Raw genomic sequence first — 22085 nt, forward strand, 5'->3', positions numbered from 1 at the left:
TGCTGAGTATGTTCCTAGGGCTCCTCATTACAGCCTGCATTCTTAAATAAATGCTCATCACCTAGAGTAATCTGGGTGCCTTTTGTCTTTTCTAACTATGAATACCTCAAGGACAGGCAGGAGGCTCTAACTGAATCATGCTCATGCGTAAAGACAGATGAGGAAGAGACTTCATTCTGCTATAAGAATATGTGCCTCTAGAAAACCTGGTTGCATAATAAGGTATTAGTAAGTTGAAGCGGCAAAAAAATTTTTTTTCTATATGGTTTGCAATTAAGATGAAGAAATAAATTGGGAAAGTTGGCTTTATGACTTAATTGATGATATGGGAATTGTGACTGACGAGAGCTCTGAATAGTCTGAGATTTTACCCTACTTGCAGCTGACACACTAGCCTGTCAGTTGTGTGGATGCTGGCAGAAGACATGAGTGTCCTGGCTCAGAGACAAAGCAACTGTGGCATTCACGGTGTCAGCATTTGCATCTGGCTCTCAAGCCCCAATTCCCACAGGGTATAAAAGGGTTGAGACTCATGCACGCAGTGGCTTGCATTCCAGGAGAAGAACCTTCAGCATAGGGACCTTAAATCTTTTACGATTGTGGTAAGTTTGCCTGATATACATGAGACACGTGTCCCTTCCTCTGGAGGGAGATACCATCTCTGTCATTCAAGGATGTTTGTATAGCAAACATTCTTGCAAATACAACATCCTTGAAAAGGGAGTGTCTATGCTGAAAAAAAAAAAAAAAAAACAGAAACAGACACAGAAAATTCTCTCCTGAACTTGGGGAGTATAAAATATAAACGTATATTTCATGCTGTAAGGGTAAACATTGTTTAGTGAAGTTTTTCCTTGTTATGCCTACATGTAAGAAAATTTTGTTATCTTTTACATCGGCAAAAAATTAAGAAACATTGACATATTACTAAATATATTTAGTTCTTATATTCTGAGCAAAATGGCATGGCTCACATACCCAAATCCATGCACTAGCAGTATATATTATGTTGGAGTCCTTCTATAAGATACAGTTGACCCTTGAACAAGCCCCTTGAAGTCAAAAATCCACCTTTGATTCTCCAAAAACTTTTCTTTTTTTAAAGATTTTATTTATTTATTTTTAGAGATCAGGGAAGGGAGAAATAGAGGAAGAGAAACCTCAATGTGTGGCTGGCTCTCACCTGCCCCCTACTGGGGACCTGGCCCACAACCCAGGCATGTGCCATGACCAGTGCTCAATCCACTGAGCCATACCAGCCAGGGCCTGAAAACTTTTCTAATAGCCTACTGTTGACTGAAATCCTTACCGATAGCATGAGACAGTAGATTAACATATATTTTGTATGTTATATGTATTAATATACTTTATGTTTATAATAAAGTAAACTAGAGAAAAGAAAATGTTATTAAGAAAACAGTAAAATTCATCTGCCAGTTTTTTAATTGTCACAAGTCTCCCCCCAAATTTTCTAATATATGTGTTGAAAAAATCCACATGTAAATAAACACCTACAATTCAAACCCAGCTGTTGAAGGGTCACCTATAAATTATGAACATAATTCCATAGACTACATACTCTACTCATGGTTGATGAATCCATTCGAGTATTTTTCTTTGAAGACTAGAAAATTTTAGATACTGTGCTGTATTGTTGAACCTAATGGAGTTTTAAGAACACAATTTTAAGTTGGGTTTAAGGTAGATAGTGTTCAAAATGTGTAATATGAATTCATATCACTTAGAGAATAAAATGTGGAAAATTTTACATTACTGACTGAATTAATTGATGTTTTGTAAAGAATTGAGTTGAATAAAAAGTACACACAAAAATTAACAAATATTTGACATCCTCATGGCTGCAATGCTGACTTGAAACAAATGTTTTGAATACACAAAATAAATGTTGGATCTTTAATGCATTTGTTAAGTTCAATATTTTTAAGAACCTTTTACATGATAGACAAAATTTTGTTAAAACTAGTTTTAAAAGTCCAGTTCAATAAGTATTTACTGTGTTTGCATATGAAAAAGGATCTGAGTCATGTCAGAGATATAAAGATATATAAAATACCTCTCTGAGTTCATGTTGGTTATATAGCTTAGAGTGGTTATAATTTCAATAAAAATTATATGTAGTTTTCTATTGTATGTGCCTACAACATTGCCTCTTTTTAATAAGTGTTCACTCTTATTGTTGCTAAGGCCAGGGTCACAATAAAACTTCATAATGCAAAAATAATTATTTTATATTAATTGAAAAAAACTACTGATTTAATTGAATATTTCTAAATCTTGGGGGGAAACAATTTTAAGAATGTATGTAGGTCATATATTACAAATAGAACATCCACAATGTTAATACACGAAAGCCATTGTCCCCAAAATTGTATGTGCTGCCAAAGATACAACTGTAATGACAGAACCAAATACCATATCACTGATCTATTAAAACAGAATTATTGTGTTTATAGGATTGAATCATTTAAGGGAAGACAACAAATACTCTTCTTGCAAGTTTATTATTTAAACATGAAGAAACGCCATCGGTTCATTGAACCTTTAATTAATTATATTGTCCTCCTAAAGCACCTGGGGAAAAAATACAGGAAAACTAACTGGCAGATTTATCTCTCTTTTTGCCTTTCTAGCTCCCTCTCTCTCTCTCTCTCTCTCTCTCTCACACACACACACACACACACACACACACAGTTTCTCCAAGGTAAATTTGGGAGTCAGGAATCATTCAGATAAACCAAAATATCTTCATCATTTAAGATATTAATAACTTCATTAATGGGTACTATTTATTTCACATAATAGGGAGAGCATAAGGAAAGATGCTATTTGTAGAAAGGTAGCAAAACCCACTTAGGAGAGGTCCTTTGTTGGGTGCAATCAGGACTACAGTGTGGTCAGTTAGTTGAGAAAACACAATTAACCTGGGAAATTATGGGAAACCTACACATCTTAAACATGTGAAGGATGTCCACATATTATCATTTGCCTATCTATAATATAAGGCAAGTACTTTTCTCTAAGTATATTCACTACTTGCAGTTCCTTTTTTTTCATAGACACTTTCTATTTTCAGAACATTTCTTCACCTCACAAAGAAGCTCTGGGCACATTCGCAGTCACACCCCGTTCCCTACCCAACCACCCACCCACCAGCTCCTTGCAGTCACTAATCTACTTTTTTTCTCTGTGGATTTACCTATTCTGTATGTTAATATAAATGGAATTATTCAATATGTGACCCCCCAAATTTTTATTCCCATTCTACACATTCCTACTTGACAATCATCAGCTGGTTTGCTATATTTATGGGTCTGCATCTGTATTGTTTTATTCATATTTTGTTTTTCTAGTTTCCACTTAATAAGTTATATCATATGGTATTTATCCTTCCCTGTCTCTTTTTTTTTTTCACTTAGCATAATGACCTCAAGGTCCATCCATGTTGTCACAAGTAGCAAGATTTCATTCTTTTTTAGGGCTGAATAATATTCCACGTGTATATATCACACCTTCTTTATCTTTTTATTCTTTCATCTACTTCAATCATATAAGTAATACATCATTTAAAATGACCAGCTTGGGCTGCTTTAAGTCAAGCAAATTTGGGTTGTTTTAAGTGAATTTGCTTTTCACATTAGTTTGAACTTTTGAATCATTTTCTTCACAATCAGCAAAAATGTTTGCTCTAAACCTAATTTGATGGCAGTTTTTGTTTTTACCAACTGGCCTTTATCAAGTCATCTGAAGCTGTCAGCTTTATATTTACACTCATACTTAGTTATTGTACATAATATTTAACTTATATATAATAATAACCCCAATTGCAAAGTGAGGTTGAAATAAAACTAACTCAAAAAGTATATAAAGTTTGATTAGTGACAGTGAAAAGAGGCAGGTGTTCGAAAAACACCTGACCTTACTAGGTGTGGCCACCCAAATAGTGGGAGCAACATCTGGCAAGCCGGATCAGTGGAAGGTGGTTAAAGAAGTTTCTACTGTATGTCAATTTCTGTTGCCATCAGTATTTACACAGAAGAAATATTAGGTTGTCCTCATCTCCTTCAACAACTAGAGAAAAGCTTATTTTTGAAAGACCAGGTTGCTTCAATTCATGAACCACACATTCGCAAATTATTTTACTTTTACTTTCATATAATTTTCATCAGCATAAATACATTTTTGAAGGTTCTAACAACTTGTTACTGAAAAAGCAAATTTCTTCTAAATTCCTCTGGAGGCTTTAAGACAATATCACTGTCTCACATGTAATTAATTAAACTTTTTCTTGTCCTGAAGTTGTTAATAATCCTCACCTGAGGACATGCTTATTGATCCTAGAGAGAGGGGAAAGGAGGGAGAGAGGGGAGCAGAAACATCGATGTGAGAGAGAAACATCGATTCGTTGTCTCTCATATGCTCCTGACCACAGACCAGATCTGCAGCCCAGGCACGTGCCTTGACCAGCAGTTGGACTTGAGACCTTCAGCTTACAGGATGGCACTCCAACCAATCGAGCCATACCAACCGTGGCTACATGTTATCTTTTATCAATTATTACCTGAGTATTAGAGCACCTCTTAAAACTGTGATCTTTCAAGTCACTCTTTCTTCTCACACACCCTGACATTTTCTCCCTCAATTTTTAAATCCTGTTATTGTAGTGTTAATGCTCCAGAGCTTTTAGTATCTCTCAAGTTGTGTCACTGATGTTTATATAGCGTCGCAGTGACCAAGGCTTACGGTTTCTTTCCAATATCCTTGGAGAACAATATTTGGTTTATTTTTACTGAATGGTTTTCCAATGATGTTTTTAATATTTTCATAGCTACTACCCAACTCGTATCTGTTTTATTGGTCTCATAGTGCAGTTTCAGGTGGTTCTTTTGAACTCCTGCCTTTATACTTTGACCCTTAACCCTTATATTTATTCTTGGATTTGGTGACTTTCACTTTTAGATTCCTTCTTAAAGGAGCTTTGTTTAATTTTGAAGATGCTCCCAAAGCTGACAAAACAGTACCAGTTTCCTAAGATCTGGTGCTACCAACATTCCAGGAACTGTTCATTGATTTGTATTTGTACTGGATTTTGTGCTGTGATTATTTTTAAGCTGGTTACAGATTGCTGCCAGGGAAACCAAGCAATCAATAGTCTTTGTTTATTGTATCTGTATAACCATGTGTTTATTTATCTGTATAACCATATGCAAATTCTACAGGTGCCCAGAATTCTAAGGAAGTGGTAAAGGTCAAGCTATCACTAATGACTTGCTTAGCAATGGAAGTTCAGGATCCATGAACTATTAAATTGGTTTGTTAGTATTAAAGCCCACTTCAAACCAATGAATGACTTTTGGCTACTAAAATAGGCTGCCGTTTAAGTTCATTTTATATAAATGTTCTAACATTTTAGAATGATATTGCACCTCAAAACATTCGCTTTTAAGATGGAAGATAAACTTAACAATACTAATTATAACACTAATTAAAATTTAAGTATTCACTATTTGTGCTAAGATCAGTGGCATAGTAGAAGGGAGTAATTTCTATTAAATGCTTCTGTAAGTACATTTGGAAGGTCTACGTTCACTCAAAGATTATGTATACTAGCTTGAATGAACATCCTGGGATAAACTTGATAGCAAATGTTCTTGCTCAGGCAATTCTTCTTCCTCAACCTCTGGGGAAAAGGTATAACAACCGTTAGAAGTGAAAAGAGGCCAGAATATTGTTTTCATTATGAATGCCCAGCATCAGGGCATGTTTTTCAGCTATACAAAACAGTGATTTTCACCTGGTGCGCCCCAGAACACTAGTGGGCTGCAAATACTTTTTTAAAGATTTTTTTTAATTTATTGATCTTTAGAGCGGAAGGGAAAGAGAGAGGGAGAGAAATATCAATGTATGATTGCCTCTGGGGCGTCCCCTGCTGGGAACTGGCCAGCAACCCAGGCGTGTGCCCTGACTGGGAATCCAACGGGAATTCTTTGGTTCGCAGGTACAAATACTTTTAAAAACATTTAAAAAGCCCCTTTAGTCAGAGACTACTCAAGTACTGACCTCTTTTCCCCTCAACTGTCAAATACAAAAAAAAAATGACAACAGCCAACACAATGATAGCCGTTCGATGTCAATGAATCAAAATTAAACTTTTTGGGGGGGTCAGATCCGCAAAATATATATTTTGGTGTGCCACACAAAAAGGTTAAAAATCACTGACATAGAGGATGGTTGATACTGTCAAGTGGAGGTAATGCACGATATCTATGCATAACGATATAAATGCATAAGCATTTAGATTACAAGAGATGCCAACAGAATAAAGAAGCAAGTAAAATTCCTCAGGTCACCTCTCACCTCCTGTTCTGCCTGCAAGAGCGCAGAGGCGGTTAAAAAGGCAAGCGCTGAAGAAAAAAGCCTACAGCTCTCTTTCAATATGACTAATTTTCCTTCGTTCTTCAACTGTCAAGACTGTCAATGTGGCTTTATTTCAGCCATACATTAGCTTTCAAAGGTAGATTACATTTTCACAAGGCACTCATTATCCTTTCCTGCGTGGAGCATAGCTTCGCCACATCCAGAAGTGATTTGAAAACCGAAATAACGCGGAATCCCAACGAAGCGGCAGCCAGTCAAACGTCTCTAAGAGCACGTAGCCGCCTGCCCCGCTCCAAGGGAGAAGTCCCTCTTGCCCCGCCCCTTACTCTCACTCCGCCCCTTTGCGTAACCCGGATACACACCCACGCTACCCTTTCACCTCCCGGCAGTTGGGTAACGTGGACTGGACACCCGCTGGCTAGCAGTGGAGTCGGGGCTGTGCCGCCCAGGGGAGTTGGGCGCGCGGGACTGCGAAGGTGTGCTTCGCGGCGTGGCTCATCTTTCCGGGAAGGAGCTATGGGGCGCGCAGGCTCCGGGGAGCGGACGCCGGTGTAGTACGCGCGGTGCCTGGTCCGGGAGCGCGGCGGCCGCGTGCGCGGGGAGGCCTTTGAAGGCCGCGGTCCAGAGCGCCCAGCCTCTGGCGCCATGGCCCCCATGGGCATCCGCCTGTCCCCCCTGGGGGTGGCCGTGTTCTGTTTGCTGGGGCTCGGCGTCCTTTACCACCTCTATTCGGGCTTCCTGGCCGGTCGCTTCAGTCTCTTCGGCCTGGGCAGCGAGCCTGGAGGTGGTGCGGCGGGACCCGTGGCCGTGGCTGAGGGCGGCACCGTGGACCTGCGGGAGATGCTGGCTGTGTCCGTGCTAGCTGCCGTCCGTGGTGGCGACGAAGTGAGGCGAGTCCGCGAAAGCAACGTTCTGGAGGAGAAGTCCAAGGGGAAGACGCGCGAGGGAGCCGACGACAAGATGACCAGCGGGGACGTACTGTCTAACCGCAAGATGTACTACCTACTCAAGACGGCCTTCCCAAATGTGCAGGTGGGTGCCGCGAGCGCCGAGCCAGGGGGACAGCGGGCCGAGCGCTCAGGCCCGGGAACTCGGGAGCTTTGGAACGTGGCTCATCACGGAAACTCTTCCCAACCGCCCTAGATCTTGGGGTTCTGGCTCCCATTTTGCAGATGTGGATGGAGAGTGAGACGCTGAACTTTAGGTGTTCAAGGTCACACAGACAGTCAGTTGGAAGAGCTAGGTGGGATTGCAGGCAGTGTGACCCAGGGTCCATCTCCCCTGGTCTCTTCTGGCATATGCACCTGGGATCAGGAGCTTTGGGTGTGGGAGAGCTTTCACATCAAAATGCTAAGGTTAAGCTCTTCTGTAAAATGAAAGGGATTGCACTAGAACCCCCAAGGTCCTCTAGCTTTCATTGATTTAAGTACTGGAACGTTCGTGACTGTACAATACATGTTTTCTGGCCGATGTACCTACCAGGAGCCAACTGAAGGCCAGCAACTGTGGAAGTGTTGCTGCCTGGCCTCTGTGGGCTGGATGCTTATGAATTAACTGTAGTTGTCATTATCAGGATCCTCCTAATACCACACATTTTGGAGGCCCTTTAAAGCAGTGTTTGGAAGTATATTTCTCAGCAACTTCATTTCAACCATCTATCTGTTATTGCCCCATAAAATAAAAATTGAGAAGTACTTGCCCTTGGATACATTTCTGGTAAGGAATTGATATTTTCTTAGGGAAATTCAGACATTTTAACTACTTGGAAGAAAAATTGTTTCCAGTGGAATTTAATTAGTTAGATAAACAGTGAAATCTAACTCTGGGCTTCTCTGGAAGGTATTTGACCTTAATACAGTTGTTCTTGAGTGAGTTAGGAGAGTATTGTCATTGTAGAATTACATATCATGAGTAACCCTTCTTCTGGTCTGTCTTATTATTCCTGTGTGTTTTTTTCTTCCTCTATTTTTTTCTTCTTTTTTTGCAGTGGCAAGGAGTATTGAATTTCATATTAACTGCTGAATACAGATGTGATTGATAGAAGAATTCTCAAACAAAACACACATCTTTACTTTTTCTTTTAACCATACCCCACTTTATCACAGACTAATACGTGTTTGCTTCTCTCTTCTAAAATTCAGCATTCTTCCCTAGATATTTTGTAATAAACAAGAGTTTCAGAGGGGTTGATGTATAATAGTTGTAACAGTAGCAATAGTAACAATGTACTGAGTGTATGCTAGGTGCCCAAATACGGGCCACACAGGACTTTATTAGATCCTCACAGCAACTTTTAAGTAAATTTTATTTATGCCCACTCTACAGATGGGAAATCTGATGCTTATGACACTTTACAGTTTATATCAACTATCTACTTTTCATCCCAGCTCGATTTTTATAGGAGGCTAGTTAAAGATTTTTATTATTTATTTTTAGAGAGAGGGGCAAGGGGGAAGAGAGGGAGAAAAACATCAATGTCTGGTTGCCTTTCATATGCCCCCCACTGGGGACCTGGCCCACAACCCAGACATGTGCCCTGACTGGGAATCTAACCCGCAACCCTTTGATTCACAGCCTGCACTCAACCTACTGATCTACACAGCCAGGGCGCATAGATGAATATTTAACACAGAACTTATGGTTTCCTAGGGAAAAAGTGAAACCAAGAATAGTGAAATATAGCAAGCAGAGTTTAAGTTAAGGTAAAGGTAAAAATATTCTTATATTGAAAGTGTAAATCTGGATGTTGATGTGTGTTCACATGCAAACACCACCCCACTCTTCCTCTGCCAAAGCTTTTGTCTTGGGTAATTACCACAGGATCCTGAGTTTGTTTGCTTTCTCACTTAATAGCAAACAGTAAGGGAATAGCCACCAAGGGTAGTGAGCTGTGTTTTATGAAACATTAAAGCTAAGCTCTTGGCATTGTAGCTGTTTAAGTCTGTCTTTTATAACTTTTTGTTTTCCTGGGATTGTTTGAACATTTGCATGTATATCTTTAGTGTGCATGTTGGATGGTGATTGAAGAAATAGTGGCGGTTATGTTCATTTATACAATAGCAATAGCAATGTAGGATAGTGTCATGATGAACTATCCCCCTTTTGTCACTAGGTTGTTACACTAGAGGCCAAAAGTCATAGCTGTATAAGTAGAGACTCAGTCATAGATTCTTTTTTTTTTTAGGTTTTATTTATTTATTTTTAGAGAAGTTAGAAATGGAGAGAGAAAAACATCAGAGTGTGATTGCCTCTCGCCCCCCCCCACTGGGGACCTGGCCCGCAACCCAGGCCAGTGTCCTAACTGGAAATTGAGTCAGCGTCCCATTGGTTTGTAGGTCGGCCCTCAATCCACTGAGCCACACCAGCCAGGGCAATCATAGATTCTTTTCTTCACTCCCTTCCTCCACATCCAAAAGCACAGTCTAAAATGTTTGGTTGTTTTTGAAGCCTCACTTGAAATTTTTGGTAAAGAACATACATTGAATCCTACTCTATTTCCTTGTGGAAAATTATCATCAAGAAGCCACAGCTACTCTTTTCTTTTATAATGGTGTCCTGTGCAAATGGATAGAGGTCTCTTTTCTTTTCTCCCATAACTTCCTTGAGTAAGGTGCTTGAAGCTTTCCAATTTAATGTTCCCCTCTCAGAAAAAATGACATACCAGGTGTTACTCTAGAGCACTAAACAGAGGACGGTTTTGCCCCCAGAGGACATTTGGCAGTGTGGTGATTCTAACTCACAACTGGGAGTTAGAATGCTGTTGGCATCGAGTGGGTAAAGGGTAAACAACCCACAATGCATATAAAGAACCATATAACAAGAAATTACCTGCCCTAATTTTACAACTTGTGCCCTTATTGAGAAGCCGTACTCTAGAGAAGTGAATGTTGTCTTAAGAAAAATCAAATTTGGCCTAGGATCTTTGGATTTCCTTTTATTTTCAACCTCTCATGTTAGGAAGCTTGGGAGAGTCCTCAGTGCAACAGTTCTCTTTCTAAACATATTAGCTATGCTTGATTTTACTGTATGACCATAATAGTAACTATGGCATTGGTATGACCTGTATCTCATATCCTTGTGGATAATGATGAAAATGAAGGCTGAAGATAGTTTCTTAGAGTGGTGCAGGCAAACACAGAACAAACTTATAGTTTTGATTTAAAGAAAAGAGAATTCTGTGTTTGAGGGGCTCCTGTCCTCAACTTCATCAGAAAGAATTCTGACAGTGATTTAAAGATAAAGCATAGTATTCCAGGCTGATAGGAGCAGCTTGTATCTGTGCCTTCCTTGACCTTTAGGATGGGAGTACTCACTAGAAGAGCTTAACTTCTTTTTTTTAATTTAATTATTGTTCAAGTACAGTTTTCTGTCTTTTACTCCCATCCCAGCCCCCCCCCCCCCAGTGCTCCCCACCTCCATCCCATTTCCACCCCCCCTTGTTGTTGTCCATGTGTCCTTTATACTTGTTCCTGTAAATTCTTCCCCTTTTCCCCTGAAATTCCCTCCCCTCTTCCCTCTGGTCCCTGTCAGCCTGTTCTCTATTTCAGTGTCTTTGGTTATATTTTGCTTGTTTGTTTTGTTGTTTAGGTTCCTGTTAAAGGTGAGATCATATGGTATTTGTCTTTCACCACCTGACTTAGTTCACTCAGCATAATGCTTTCCAGTTCCATCCATGCCGTTGCAAAGGGTAGTAGCTCCTTTCTTTCTGCTGCATAGAATTCCATTGTGTAAATGTACCATAGTTTTTGGATCCATTCATTTATTGATGGGCACTTAGGTTGCTTCCAACTCTTGGCTATTGTAAATTGTGCTGATATGAACATTGGGGGGCATAGGTTCTTTTGGATTGGTGTTTCAGGATTATTAGGATATAATCCTAGCAGTGGAATTGCTGAGTCAAAAGGCAGATACTTGCTTTGATATCTTGTCCAGTCTCTAGCCTAGGTGATTCTGAGTAGTCATTTATCTTCTTTGAGTTACAGTTTTCTCTTCTTTAAAGTTGAGATGACTAGTATATGATAATCAGCGCATTAATAAGCATTGCAGGCAGAGGAAGAACATCCCAAATTATATGGGCAGATCTATTTGAGGTGGTACTGTAGTATGAATCTACTACAATAGTAGTAAAGTTGCTGCGGTAGTAGCCTGATGAGTCTGAATCAGAAGCACATGAAGAACTTAGGAAGGTAGACCAGAGCTATAGCATATGCCAAGCTTAAAGAAGTTTGGGCCTGATCTTTAGTTTAATCCTAGAGTACTAAAAGATTTACCTGACTATTATTTCAATAATAAAAGTCAGGTAAAGTGTGCCATACTTTGTTTTGGCTTTGGGCATTTGAAGGTGTGTGAGACTGGTTAGGATAATTTTAAAATAGGCTGGATGAGACATGAGCACCAGAACTTGGGCAATAGAAAAGTTATACTCAGCTCGTTTCAATAGCTAACACTTACTTAGTCTTCAATAAGTGGCAAGCACTTAATTAAGTTTCTTATTGCCACTGTTAATTTATTCTTGAAAAGACAGGAGGTGAGCACCGTTGCCTCCATTTTGCAGATAAATTGAAGCTTGTAGAGGCTAAATAATTTATGGAAGGATATACAGCTAGAGAATAATCTTAGATTCATAGAGATTTACTTAATACCCTGAGAATCATCTCAGGTCTGTCTAATTTTATATATAAGGTATTATAAAAGGTATAACTGAAGTATACTCTTAACAGTTTTTCAAAGGATTGGAAGGACTCAGGATAGATGCTTTACAATAGTTTAGAGGGGGGTAGATCAGTTAAGAGGCTTTTTCAAGTGAGAGATGATACATTGAATTGGAGTTATCATTGTAGAGAAGTTAGATGTGGAAGGATATGAGAAAATGTCCAGGGAAGAGTCAAAAATGACTCCTCCATTTCTGACTTTCACAACTGGTGTTTTGCTGTTGTTGAAAGAGAATGAGGGATGACATGACAAGTACCAGGGGGCAGATTAAGAGTGCTGGGTCAATTTAGAGATGCCTTTGGTATGATCAAGGGGACATGTTAAGGAGGTAGTTGAATATAGGTGGGTCTGAAACTCCTGAGATTTCTGAATTAGAAATACAAATTTGTAGGTCCTCAGTGTTATGATACTAATTGAAACCAGTTGTGGACAGGATTGCTTAGTGAAAGGATGTGTGAAAGTAGAAGATAAGGACCTTTGACTGAGGATAAAAAAGACTTGAAAGGAATCACTTAACAAGAGTAATAGCAGCCAACATTTATTAAATACTTACCCTACAGTGTTAAGCACTGTACTGTTTTACTTTTCTATTTCATTGAAAAGTAAATTTTCTTTTTCATCCAGAGAACCCTGTAGGGAGATATATTTGCCATCCAGTTTTAGCAATGGGTTACTACAGCTCAGAAAGATTAGGTGACTATCCTAGGGAAGTCACATGCTCTGTAAATCAAGGAGCTGGAGTCTGATGATAGTACACATATTCTTAATAATGGTTCTATATGTGGGTGGGTCATTGGTGAACTTTGTGAGAGCTTGCTTGGTGGCTTGATGGGAAGGAAGCAAAATTAAAAAAGATGCTAGGAAGGAAAGGGAGACAGTAAGTCTTTCAAAAATTGTGCTCCTGAGGAACTTGGCTAGGGTGTTATGTGGGGTTAAAATAAGGTTCAATGGACTTTTTTCTTTTTTTGGTATGTTTGTTTTTAAGATATGAGACACTAGAGCCTGTTTAATCATTTGTAAGGCTATATTTGAGAGGTAGCAGTTGATAGTAAAGGCTTCTGAAAAGGTAAAAGAATAAGACAAGTAGAGCAATGTTACCCATTTTGGAAATAGTTATTGACTACCTGCAGTGTAAAGCATTATATCCAAAATTTATTAAGATCTAATAATCTATGAAGAAATGCAGTGAATGGTACCTTCTTAAGGTATTAACCAAAACCCTCTTTAACCCCAAAGTAACCTAACTGTCATATAAAGAGCATTAATTGTGTTTGGGAATATTGATTTCTTATTCTTTAATTCTTTGTTGAGGGCTGGTACAGATAGGCAGTAGTGATGTGGGAGGGAGAGTAGATTTAAGTGGAAAAGGTAGTGGAGAAAAATGAAACTACATTAGTGAAGAATAATGTTGTCAGTCAAGAAGTATTTATTTAGCATCTATTGTTAAGGCACTGGTTTAGGCAGTAGGGATGGGGCTATCACAGTAATGAAGGAGAAACTGTGTCTTTGAACTCACAGATCTTGTGTTCCAGTTGATCAAGACAGATAACATGTAAACAAATGAGTTGACTTCATACTCATAAGGACTTTGAAGAAATAAAAAAAAGAACATGTGGGAAGATCCTGCTGTGGCCATGGGTAGTCAGCGTAGGCCACTCTGAGGCACTGTCTGTCATTTCAGCTGAGAGCTGAATGATAAGAGGCAGATCATCATGCAGAGATTTGGTAGAAAAGTATTACCATATTTTACCTTGTACAGTGTGCTCTCCTGTATAATGTACTTCCTGTTTTCAACCAAACATTTAGGGGGAAAATCTTTTGTTTTAATTTGATTATTTACTTATTTATATTTAACTACTTTTTTGTATTATAAAGGAATTTTAGCATTTATTTTTGAACATATTATGATACAAGAAATTTTATGTAACAAGTAGTTACAAAATACAAGAACAGATACAAGATATTTCAAGTACTACCCATGTGTAATGCACATCCTTATATTTCCCTGCAAAAATTTGGGCAAAAAGTACACATTATACATGGAAAAGTATGGTATACGACCAAAATAGTACACATATGAAGGCCTGGAGGTCAAGGGAGTGACCAGAAAACAAGTACATCTGGAGTGCAGTAAATAAGGGTGCAGATAGAGAAAGGTTGTTGGGGTCAAATCATCCAGGACTTGCCTTGTAGACGATAGTAAGCAGCCTGGATTTTTTCCCTGTGTAATGAGAAATCATTAGGCGGTTTTAAGTAGGGAGTCTATAATCTCTCTAATCTCTTTCAGGAAGATGGTGGGTTGCCGGGTTGAGAGGGGAAGCTCCATAAAAGCAGTTATTTTTGTCTGGTTTGTTCTTTATTATGTCCCAGTACCCAAAGCAGTTCAGAATATATAGTCATTAAATAGTTGTTGAATGAATGAATGAATGAATGAATGAATGAATCAGAATGCACTAGGAGGCAAGAACAATCAAGGGCTATTATAGGAATCCAAGTAAGGGATAGATGGCAGTTTAAACCAGAATTTTCTTAGTATACTGGCACATAGTTTATTCTATGGTTTTTGCACAGTGATACTCTTACTACTCTTACATTCATTCATCTGACTGGCCTAACATTTTCATTAAAAGTGTGGGCTCTAAAACCAAAATACTTTAAAGTGATGTCTGCAAGATGGCAGAAGAGGAGTTTTCTACTGTTATGCCCTTACAGAAAATAGATTTTGGATGTTACTCATGGACAAGAGTACCTTTCTGGGAGCTAGAGGGTCAAGTTATAGCACATCACTGGAGAAAAAAAAAAGCATTAATGTCTTTAATATATTTGTTTGATCATGTTTTTGAAAATCTTGGGTACACTTATTGCCAGGTAATTTATTTCTGCTGTCATTGTAAGTGGTTTTCTTTTTTTATGTTAAATATTTTAAATATTTGTTGCTGATATATAAAAATGCAGTACATTGATAATTTTTTTACCTTATATCTAGCAACTTGGCTACATTTTGTTCTAGAATTTATCCACAATTTCTTCTGAATTCTTCCAATGATCAAATGTCAATTGCCTGTTTTGCTTCTTCCTTTCTAATCTTCGTACCTCTCCCCTTGCCCTTCTTTAGCTTTTCCACAATGGCTAAGACCCTGGCCATTGTTAATAGTGATTATGATGGAGGACAGCTGACTCTGTGTCATTACTGCAGGGCCCTCCATCGCCTGGTTTCCATTACTCCTGACCTAAGACCTCATCTCTGGCTCCTTTCTTAGCTCACTTGCTCTAGCCATGCTTGCCTCCTTTATTTTTTATTTCATGGGCTGGAGTGTGCATCCTTTAGATGCCTGCTAGGCTCATTCCTTTAAATCTTCACTTTAATACCACCTTTCCCATGTTGCCTTTTTTAGATAAAAACAAACAGCGTTATTGCAGCATATTTTACGTATCATATAATTTGCCCATTTCAAATGTCCCATTCAGTATTTTTTTGTGAATTTCCATAGTTGTGCAACCATTATCATTAACAGTTTCAGATAATTTTTATCACTCTAATATTATCTCTGTGCCTGTTTATGCTGATGGCTGTTATACACCCTGTACCAGGTAACCACAAATCTACTGTCTCCATAGATTTTCCTGTTCTAGACTTTTTGCATAAACAGAATCATGCAGTATATAGTCTCTTGTGTCTTTTTTTTCACTTAGTATAATGTTTTGGGGTTCATCCATACTACAGTGTGAATCGCTACTTCATTTCTTTTTGTGGCTAATTAATATTCCATTGTTGATCCATCCATCAGTTGATGGACATTTGGTACTTTCCAGTATGGAGCCATTATGAATAATTCTAGCAACCTTATCTTAAAGTAAAATCCTCTACTCTCCTACAACACAATTTCCGTTCTGCCCTACTTTCTTTTCTCCAGCTTACAGCATGGTTTGCTTACTTATCTTGTGTATTGTTTATCTTCTTCACTAGAATCTAAGCTCTGCAGACAGATTTTTTTTCACATTCATCACCATTGTATATAATGACTTAGCACTGTGTCTAGCATATAGTAAGCAATCAGCAAACATTTGCTAAATTAATAAAGGAACAAATGAATGGGTGACTAGGGTATTCACTATACACTCTACTAAAAATATTTTATAAAAGACATGGAAGCTAAATAACATGGTATTAAACAATGAATGGGTCAATAGCAAGATCAAGGAAGAAATTGAAAGGTACCTTGAAACAAGTGAAAATGAGAAGACAACAATCCAAAATCAGTAGGACACAAGAAAACAGTCATAAGAAGGAAATTCATAGCATAATAGGCCTATCTCAAAAAAAAACAAGAAAAGAGTCAAATAAACAATCTAACTTTACACTTAAAGGTACTTGAAAAAGAACAACAAAGTCCAGAATGAGTAGAAGGAAGGAAATAATAAAGATCAGAGTAAAAATAAACAAGAGTTTATATGGTTTTTTAACCATATAAAATATCAGTGAATCCAAGACTGGTTCTTTGAAAAAATAAACAAGATTGACATACCTTTAACTAGTCTCATAAAAAAAGAGAGAACCCAAATAATTAAAATCAGAAATGAAAGAGGAGAAATAGCAACTAACACCAAGGAACTACAAACGATTGTAAGAAAACATTATGAACTATATGCCAACAAACTGGACAACCTGGATGACATGGAAAAATTCCTAGAAACATACAAGCTTCCAAAACTAAATCAGGAAGAATCAGAGAATCTGAATAGACAGATTACACCTAGTGAAATTGAAATGGTAATCAAAAAACTTGCAACAAACAGAAGCCCTGGATGGATGGATGGCTACCTCGGTGAATTTTAACAGACATTCTGGGGAGAGCTAACACCTCTCCTTAAACTACTTCAAAAATTCAAGAGGAAGGAAGGCTCCCAAGCTCATTTTACAAGGCCAGCATTATCCTAACTCGAAAACCAGATTAAAGACATTACAAAAAAAGAAAATTATAGGCCAATATCCGTGATGAACATAGATGCTATAAAATCCTCAACAAAATATTAGCAACCTGAGTATAGCAATGCATCAAGATCATACACCACGATCAGCTGAAATCTATTCTGGGAACATTAACAAATCAATAAAAGTAATTCACCATATAAACAACATGAAGGATAAAAACCACATGATCAGCCCTCACTGGTGTGGCTCAGTGGATTGGGCACCGGCCTTTGAACCAAAGGGTCAGTGGTTTGATCCCCAGTCAGGGCACATTTTTGGATTGTGGGCCAGGTCCCCAGCAGGTGGCATGTGAGGTGCAAGCACTCGTTGGTGTTTCCATCTCTTTCTTCCTCCTTTCCCCACTCTAAAATAAATACATAAAAGCTTCAAAAAATATATGATCATATCAATAGATGCAGAAAAAGCATTTGATAAAATCCAGCACCCATTTATGATGAAAAACTCTCAGCAGAGTGGGATTAGAGGGAATGTATCTAAACATAGCAAAGGCTGTATATGACAAACCACTGCCAGTATCATATTCAGTGGGCAAAAACTACTAGTGTTCCCTTAAGATCAGGAACAAGACAAGGATGTCCACTTTCACTTCTGTTATTCACCACAGTACTAGAAGTCCTAGCTATAGCAATCAGACAAGAAGAAATTAAAGGCATTCAGATTGGAAAGAAAGAAAGAAAACCGTCTTATTTGCAGATGACATGATACTGTATATAGGGAACCTCAAAAGATTCCACCAAGAAACTACTAGAACTGGCAAGTGAATTCAGGAAAGTAGCAGGATACAAAATTAATATCCAGAAATCATTTGCATTCTTACATGCCAATAAAAGAAAATAATCCCATTCACAATTGCTACAGAAAGAATAAAATACCTAGGAATAACCTAACCAAGGATGTAAAAGACCTGTACTTGGAAAGTTATAAGACACTGAAGAAAGAAATTCAGGAATGTACAAATAAGTGGAAGCATGTACTTTATTCATGGTTAGGAAGAATTAATATCGTTAAAATGCCCATACTACCCAAAGCAATCTATAGATTCATTGCAGTTCCTATCAAGATTCCAATGATGTATTTCACAGAACTAGAACAAATACTTCAAAAATTTATATGTAACCACAAAAGGCCCCCCATAGCAACAGAGATCCTGAGAAAGAACAAAGTTGGAGGAATCATACTACCTAATACCAAACTATACTATAAGGCCAAAGTAGTCAAAATAGCATGGTACTTGCATAAAACAGACACATAGCTCAATGGAACAAAGGGGAGAACCCAGAAATATGACCAATGGAACAGAATAGGGAGCCCCAAAATAAACCTACACCTTTATAGTCAATTAATATTTAACACAGGACAGCTGCATGAAGAAAAATGAAACTAGATCACCTTCTTACACAACACACAAGAATAAATTAAAAATGGAGCAAAGACTAAGTGACGGACCTGATATACAAATTGTAGAAGAAAATATAGACAGAAAAATATTGAACATTGCTCATAGCAATATTTTATTGGATATATCTCCCCAGGTGGGGGAAACAAAAGAAAAAATAAATGGGGCTACATTAAACCGAAAAGGTTTTGCATAGCAAAGGAAATTGTCAAAATAAAAAACCCACAGAATGGAAGAACATAGTTGCCAAAACATCTGATAAAGGGTTAATATCCAAATTTATAAAGAACTCAACAAAACAACACCAAAAAACAAACAACCCAATTAAAAATGGGCAAAGGATTTGAATAGGCATTACTCCAAAGAGGATATACAGATGGTCCATAGACATGAAAAGATGTGATGAGAGAGTTTCAAGATGGCAACGGAGTAGGACAGCAGATTCCAGTTCCTTGTACACAAGGGAGAGAAACTTGTCTGATTGGTGGAGGAGAAGCCAGGAAGCCAGCAGTTGCCCAGCATATATGAAAATAAGGGACCAGAAATCTCAACAGTCATGGAGGAACCAGAAGGTAGGGGGGAGCAGCGGTACAGTAGAGTCTCCAGGACGGAGCAAAGAGAGGAACAGCAGGGATCTGGGGGGGGGGGGCACAGTCCGGGGACCAGTGCTTAGCGCGCAGCGATCTGGACCAGTTCCCTGTGCAACTCCCTATTTTGGATTCGTCCGAAGGCTGGGGCCTGCCGAAACAAAGACAGGAGCTGAAGGGATTTTGGCCAGTACATGGTTAGGGGGACCAGCACCCCGTGCGCACTGTATCTATATCTGGGCAATTGCCTGGCTAGCTTGGGCCAACGTTCAGTGCCCAGACCAGTACCCCGTGCTGCTCCCTCCCTAGGATTTTTTGGCTGGGGCCTGCCAAGGGACCTAAACAAAGAGAGGAGCAGAAGGGATTTCAGGCAGCGCAGAGTTCGGGGGATCAGTGCACACCGCGCAGTGCGCCTTGACGTGTGCCCAGTGTTTCTAGGTCGGCGCCCAGCCCTCAGATTGGCTCCCGGCTTCCGGTTCATCTGCCTCTGACTATTTGGAAGCCCTGGGCCTCCCGAGGGGTCCTTGGGAAAGAGCTGAGATCTTCAACTCCCTCCCTTTCTGGACAAGCAAGGTTGGGTGCCAGGAGAGACTTGTTTGCTAGAGTTTGCAGAGAGGGTGCTGAGGACAAAGGGCCCCAACCAAGGACTCTGTGGGCGCCAGCCCCGGAGATCTGATAGGCACAGTGTGGGGCTCTGACTCCAGTAGACACAACTTCCCCCTCTGCTCCACACCCAGCCTGGCAGCGAACCCGAGGTTGGGCAGAGGGCCTGGAGTCCCCCAATAGAAGAGGGGCAGGTCTGTGCTCGATCCAATGGGAACCAGACAACTTGGCTGGCGCAGGTGCCCATGCACCCCTCAACGCAACCCAACCCACAATGGTAACCCCTGGGAAAAGAGCACTGTGAGGAAGTCCTAGTTCCCCATTGTAGGCCTCTGGCCAAGCGACTTTTTTTTGTTTGTTTTTTTTGTTTGTTTGTTTTCTTTTTATGTTTTTTAATCTTATTTTATTTTATTTTTTTCTTTCTCTTTTTCTTTTTATTCTTTTTTTTACTTTTCTTTTTCCTTTCCTTTTCTTTATCTTTTTGCTTTTTTAAAGTAATCTATTATTTCTTTTAAATTTTATTACTGTTTTATCTTTCAATACCTTTGTCCTCTTTTTTCGGATTTTCCATTTTATTCCTCCTTCCTTTCTTTCCAAACTTATCACTCTTTCTTCCATTCCCCTTCCTTTTTTTTTTCCTTCCTTTTATTTCTTTCCTTGTCTTTTCTTTCTTTTACCCTCAAGAGACACAAACAACTTGAAAATACGAAAAGACCAGAGCTGGACCCATAGAAGAAGCCTCCCAACAGTAGAAGAAGAGAGACAAATTTCACTTTGCTGTAGGAGAGAAGCCACAAGTTGCAGCATATTTGAGTAGGTGGAAGCAGAGAAGGACAGGATAACCTAAAGAGACTGCACCACTGAATTTCACAGGCATTCCACCACAGAAGCTCACACCATAAACCCAGGGAGTCAAAAAAGATCAATCTAAGAAGCTGAGGCTAACAAGAAGAGTCTCACAAACAGTGGGAAGACAAAGAAACAATCCCCAAATGAAAGGGAAGGAGGAACCCTCAGAAAGAATGTTGGATGAAATACAGGCAAGTCAGCTATCAGATATTGAATTCAAAGCACTGGTTATCAGGAAGTTCAAAGAGCTCACAATGAGTTACCAGAAACTACAAGGGAGCTGCAACGATTTCCCCGCAAACTATATCAACATGAAAAAGGAAATGGAAACTATTAGCAAGGGTCAAGAGGAAATGAAGAATACAATTTCCGAATTGAAGAGCACAGTAGAAAGTATTAAAAGTAGAGTCGATGAGACAGAAGATCGGATTAGTGAGTTGGAGGACAAAGTAGAAAGCATCTCACAGAAAGAACAGGAAAGGGAAAAGAGGCTCAGAAAGAATGAAGAAGGATTAAGAGAAATGCAAGACAATATGAAACGTAATAATATCCGAATAATAGGAATACCAGAAGGGGAAGTAGAAGAACGAGGGATGGAAAACGTATTTGAAAGAGTAATGAGAGAAAATTTCCCTAATTTCATGGCAAAAACTCATACAAATCCAGGAATTACAGAAGGTCTCAATCAAGAGGAACCCAAAGAGGCCCACTTCAAGACACATCACCATTAAAATGGCAAAATTCCAAGACAAAAGAGAATCTTAAAGGCAGCAAGGGAGAAAAAAGAAGTAACATACAAGGGAGCCCCAATAAGGTTAGCTACTGACTTCTCAATGGAAACACTCCAAGCAAGAAGAGAATGGCAAGACATATTCCAAGTAATGAGAACCCGAGGCCTACAACCAAGGCTACTTTACCCAGCCAGGCTCTCAAACAAGATAGAAGGCCAAATAAAGAGCTTCCAAGACAAAAGAAGTCTAAAAGAATATGCTTCCACCAAACCAGCCCTACAAGAAATACTAAAAGTACTGCTTTAAGGAAAGGAAGGAAGAGAGACAGAGAAGAACACAGGTACAAAAATGGCAATGAATAAGTACCTATCAGTAATAACCTTAAACATAAATGGATTAAATGCTCCAATCAAAAGACACAGAATAGCTGAATGGATAAGAAAGCATGACCCACACATATGCTGCCTACAAGAGACCCACCTCAGGACAAAAGACCATCACAGACTAAAAGTGAAGGGCTGGAAAAAAAATTTTCCAAGCAAATGGACAAAAAAAAAAAAAAAAGCCGGGGTAGCAATTCTCATATCAGACAAAATAGACTTCCAAAAAAGGGCCATTAAGAGAGATCCAGAAGGTCACTTCATAATACTCAAGGGAAGAATCCACCAAGAAGACATGAACATCGTAAATATATATGCACCCAACATAGGAGCACCCAAATATATAAAATCTTAGAGGACTTCAAAAAAGATATTGACAGCAACATAATTATAGTAGGGGATTTGAACACCCCACTATCAAAAATGGACAGATCTTCC

At 39.0% G+C, this 22085-nt stretch overlaps 1 protein-coding gene across 1 annotated transcript in view; it reads left to right on the forward strand.

Moving 5' to 3' along the window:
• Positions 1-6762: 6762 nt before the first annotated feature.
• The window catches only part of BPNT2 (3'(2'), 5'-bisphosphate nucleotidase 2), a 42906-nt gene continuing 27583 nt past the window's right edge, over positions 6763-22085 (forward strand). Inside the window, exon 1 of the mRNA XM_037167658.2 lies at positions 6763-7428. Coding sequence (XP_037023553.1) covers positions 7042-7428 — 387 coding nt within the window. The 5' untranslated portion in view covers positions 6763-7041. The remainder of the gene's footprint in view (positions 7429-22085) is intronic.

The sequence above is a fragment of the Artibeus jamaicensis genome, unplaced genomic scaffold, assembly GCF_021234435.1.
Source record: "Artibeus jamaicensis isolate MK-2021 breed Jamaican fruit bat unplaced genomic scaffold, CSHL_Jam_final scaffold_916, whole genome shotgun sequence".
Taxonomy (NCBI): Eukaryota; Metazoa; Chordata; class Mammalia; order Chiroptera; family Phyllostomidae; genus Artibeus; species Artibeus jamaicensis.